The 4,324-nt window shown below is 30.3% G+C and overlaps 1 protein-coding gene across 1 annotated transcript; it reads left to right on the top strand.

Annotated features, from left to right (window-relative positions):
* Positions 1 to 445: 445 nt before the first annotated feature.
* Positions 446 to 3,226, top strand: LOC100261919 (protein transport protein SEC13 homolog B). Its single transcript, XM_002265935.5, has 2 exons — positions 446 to 498; positions 2,104 to 3,226. Exon 2 carries the CDS (start codon positions 2,191 to 2,193, stop codon positions 3,094 to 3,096), a length of 906 nt encoding a protein of 301 aa, XP_002265971.1. The 5' UTR covers positions 446 to 498; positions 2,104 to 2,190; the 3' UTR covers positions 3,097 to 3,226.
* The last annotated feature ends 1,098 nt before the right edge of the window (positions 3,227 to 4,324 follow it).

Here is a 4,324-nt window from a genome sequence, read left to right as displayed (position 1 = left end):
AAAATAAAATGAAAGAACAGTTCTGAGAGTTTAAAACTATCCAAAAATTGTCACTAAAAAAACCTTTTAGAAAAAAATTATATAAAAAAAAATTTTTCTTTCTGAAATAAAAGTCCTATCTTTAATAATTTCTTGTTCTCTTGATTTTTTTTTCTTCGTGAAAATAAATAGCAAGGCTCTTGTGCTATGAAAAACAAAGTGGTTCTCGTATTGGTAGTTTCTTGGACATTCCAAATGGTAACCCAAAACATTTTTTTCCTTCATATATATTACCTTTTTCCTTATATATATATATGTATAGTATAATAAAATATTCTAACATGCCTATATATATTCTTGTATTTAATTTGATAATCTTTTTATATTTGTAATATTCATATTCCTTTTATACTATGGATTAATCTTGTATAAAATCCAGACCGATCACCCTCAACAAAGAAGAAGCGAGCATAAACCTCTACTATTCTTTACAACCAGGCACGTGGACTAGGGTCACTGGTATGTTCTCTGCGAGCAGTTTTTGTTAATTTCCCTTTATTGAAGCTTTATTTGTTTGTTTGTTTGCTTTGTTTGATTCTTTATGCATTTTTATATTTCTGAAATTGAAACGAACGACATCTTTGGTTAGCAGTCTGAAATTACTTTTCTCTCTGTTGAAAGGAAGAAATCTTCCAGTTAATTTTTAAATGAAACCCTAGAAAAATATTCCAAAAGATGAACGATAATGTAGTTTTTAGAAGCAAAAGGAAGTTGTATGTATGCTTATGAGGCTGGGAATGGTTATGCTGAAGTTTCTGCCCCAAGTATAATTTAGGAAATATTATTGAAAAACCCGGAATTATGTAACAATTTTGGACTTCGTGGGGATCATTTTTTTTTTTTTTTTTTATCAGAGACTTCGTGGGGATCATTCAGAAAGGGTTTTGCTTGGAGGTTTTATAGGAAGTAGGATAGGTATAGCATCTTTCTATGGCTAATGTTATGTGAATTCTTTAGTAGGATACTAATAGTTGTTTAAAACTTACAATACAATACAACCCATTATGCCCACATTATTCCATTTATATACAATGAATCCACAAATAAAATCCCCAGTGAGAGTAGTATTTACAAATTATACTACTATTCCAAATCAAATTCAGTTCTGCAAAAACAAACACAGCTCTATTCTAGATTCTCCTAATTTTGATAATGTTATGCCCTTTTTGTGATTTGTCTCTTTTGGATGATTTTGGGCAATCGTCTGAACGCTTAATTTTTACAGTTTTTTCTGAAGAAATCAATTTCTTTCCAACCAAATTTATACTTTTTTTTATAAGTCCAACCAAATTTATGCTTTGAAGTATTGGTCAAATGGGTATTGAGTCAAGTTTAATGGTGTATGCTGTTGTTATTAACGAATAACCATAATCATTTGCCAGATTAGTTTGTTGGTGCAACTAATTTATTGGTGCACAAGAGTCAATACTTAGCATTCAGGCCAGTGTTAAGAATCTAGGATTTTCAAGCACATGCGGATGTCTTAACAAATTTTTTTTCTCTTATAGAATGTGGTGGTGGTAGATAGAAATTTTTTGTAATGGCTCGTTTACAATTTATTTAGTGTATACTTTGTTTATATCTGTGTAGTATCTGCATATTTTATTTAATTGTAAAAAAAAAAGAGTAAAAAGAAAAAACTAAGTGCATGTTTGGATGCATTTATTTAGTTGTTTATTTTATAAAAAAAATGTGAATTCTCATATAAAATGTAGGAATTCTTATACAAAAACTAGGTAGAGACCTTCTGTAGTTGAAAACACTCAAAAAATTTTAAATTTAAGGAAGTAAAGTCACTTCCTTAAATTTTTAAAATTTTTAAAAGAATTTTCAAGAATACAAGATAAAGTTTTGTTTTTTGTATGAGAGTTCTTATATCTTGTATGGAAGTTTCCATTTTTAAAAATAAAAAATAGGAAGCATATCCAAATCCCACCTAAATTGTTCTTTTGAGTTTTGCTTTTACTAAGTTAGTTGTTGGTTTTTAAATAGTTTGGAAGTTAAATCAACCTGTTTCCAATCAATTGGTAATGGTATTTTTTGTTCTGAACCTACAAAACTTAGGAGTTCAAGAGAAGGAACCCAAGAAGCTGAGCTGAAGGAAGTTGAGAAGGAGTATTATAGTGATAACCAAAAGGGATATCAGGAAAGATGCCTTCACAGAAGATCAAAACAGGTCACCAGGACACAGTCCATGATGTTGCCATGGATTACTATGGAAAGAGAGTGGCCACAGCTTCATCTGATAGCACCATTAAGATAATTGGTGTTAGCAATAATGCTTCACAACACCTTGCTACTTTGACTGGCCATCAAGGCCCTGTTTGGCAGGTTGCTTGGGCACACCCCAAGTTTGGATCAATCCTTGCTTCTTGTTCCTGTGATGGCCGAGTGATAATCTGGAAGGAAGGAAATCAAAATGAGTGGACACAAGCTCATGTTTTCAGTGATCATAAATCATCTGTCAACTCCATTGCTTGGGCACCTCATGAACTTGGCCTCTGCTTGGCTTGTGGGTCCTCTGATGGGAATATCTCTGTCTTCACTGCTAGGTCTGATGGCACTTGGGACACCACAAAGATAGATCAAGCTCACCCTGTTGGAGTAACCTCAGTTTCATGGGCCCCATCAATGGCTCCTGGTGCTCTGGTTGGATCTGGTCTGCTGGATCTTGTTCAGAAGCTGGTTTCTGGTGGCTGTGATAATACTGTGAAGGTGTGGAAGCTATACAACGGGAATTGGAAGATGGACTGTTTCCCTGCTCTTCAGATGCATACAGATTGGGTAAGGGATGTGGCTTGGGCACCCAACTTGGGGCTTCCAAAGTCCACAATTGCAAGTGCTTCACAGGATGGAACAGTTGTAATATGGACTGTGGCCAAGGAAGGTGATCAATGGGAGGGTAAAGTTTTGAAGGATTTCAAGACCCCAGTTTGGAGGGTCTCATGGTCGCTGACTGGAAACCTATTGGCTGTGGCTGATGGAAACAATAATGTGACATTATGGAAAGAAGCAGTTGATGGTGAGTGGCAACAGGTTACTACAGTGGACCCATAGATTCCAGGTTTCTTTGTTTTTTGTTCTTTTAGTTCCAATTCATGTTATTTAGCCTGATGAAGAACTGATATTCTACAACCAGATAAAACCTCCTGTTTATATAACTTGTGATATTCTCGGTAACGACTTCCACTAGAGAGTTCCTAATCGAGAGATGACAAGGAAATTGTTGGAAGAAACCTCATCAATCCATCGGAGAGAGTTCCTAAGTCGAAGAGAATTTTTTTAATTTTTAAAAATGTAGAGAGAAATCATTCTACATTCAACTAGAGTGAAGTAATTTTAGTAGAAGTGTTTTAGGAAAATAACATGCGTCTCCGAGAAGATATAATAAATGATTTTTTAATACTATAAGTGATTTTTGATATTTTTAAGAATGTTTCTAAAATTTTATTAAATATTAATTTTTTTTTCAAAAATATTTTTTTAAGTTAAAAACATTTCTTAAAATCACCATCAGACTCTAAATATTTTGATTAGAGAGATATTTTTTGGAATGATTATTCACTAAATATTATTTGAATAATTAATTATGTTGTATTTATTAGAAATATATATAAATTACATGAAAAAAATCCTTAGGCTCGTTTAGCCATGTTTTTTGGAACTTTTTTTTCCAAAATTGTTTTTAACTTTAAAAAAATTAAAAACAATTTTTCTAGTGTTTTATAAAAATAAAGGTGTTTGGTACTATGTTTTATAAAAATAAAGGTGTTTGGTATGTTGTTTTATAAAAATAAAGGTGTTTGGTAAGTTGTTTTTAAAACTAGTTTTCAAAAATAAAAAACAAAAACTTATTTGGATTAGTTGTTTTTAAAAATAATATTTTTTTAGTTTTATAAAAATATTGTAAATTCAATTTATATAATATAAATTTAATTTAATTCAAAATTTTATTAAAAATGGAAATAGTTTTGTGATTACAAATAAAATAAAAAATAAATAATATTTAGTAAAACATGAATAATAATATTACAATAGAATCATAAATTATATTTTTATAAAAAATACTATTTTAGAATAGGTTAGAAACATAAGGATATTAACATTTTCATAAATTTAGTTAAAAATGAACAATAATAATTTTAATAATATTTTATTTAAAATAAATGATGAGTAAAGTTTAACTTTTTTTAACATGTAAATGAGTCAAGTTTTTCATTTCATGTACATATTTAGTGTACATAATATTCTAAAATATTTTGATTTAATTTTTAATTAATTAGAT

This window comes from Vitis vinifera, chromosome 13 (genome assembly GCF_030704535.1).
Source record: "Vitis vinifera cultivar Pinot Noir 40024 chromosome 13, ASM3070453v1".
Taxonomy (NCBI): domain Eukaryota; kingdom Viridiplantae; phylum Streptophyta; class Magnoliopsida; order Vitales; family Vitaceae; genus Vitis; species Vitis vinifera.
Note: the sequence above shows the minus strand (reverse complement) of the source record. Positions and strands in the feature narration are given on the sequence as shown.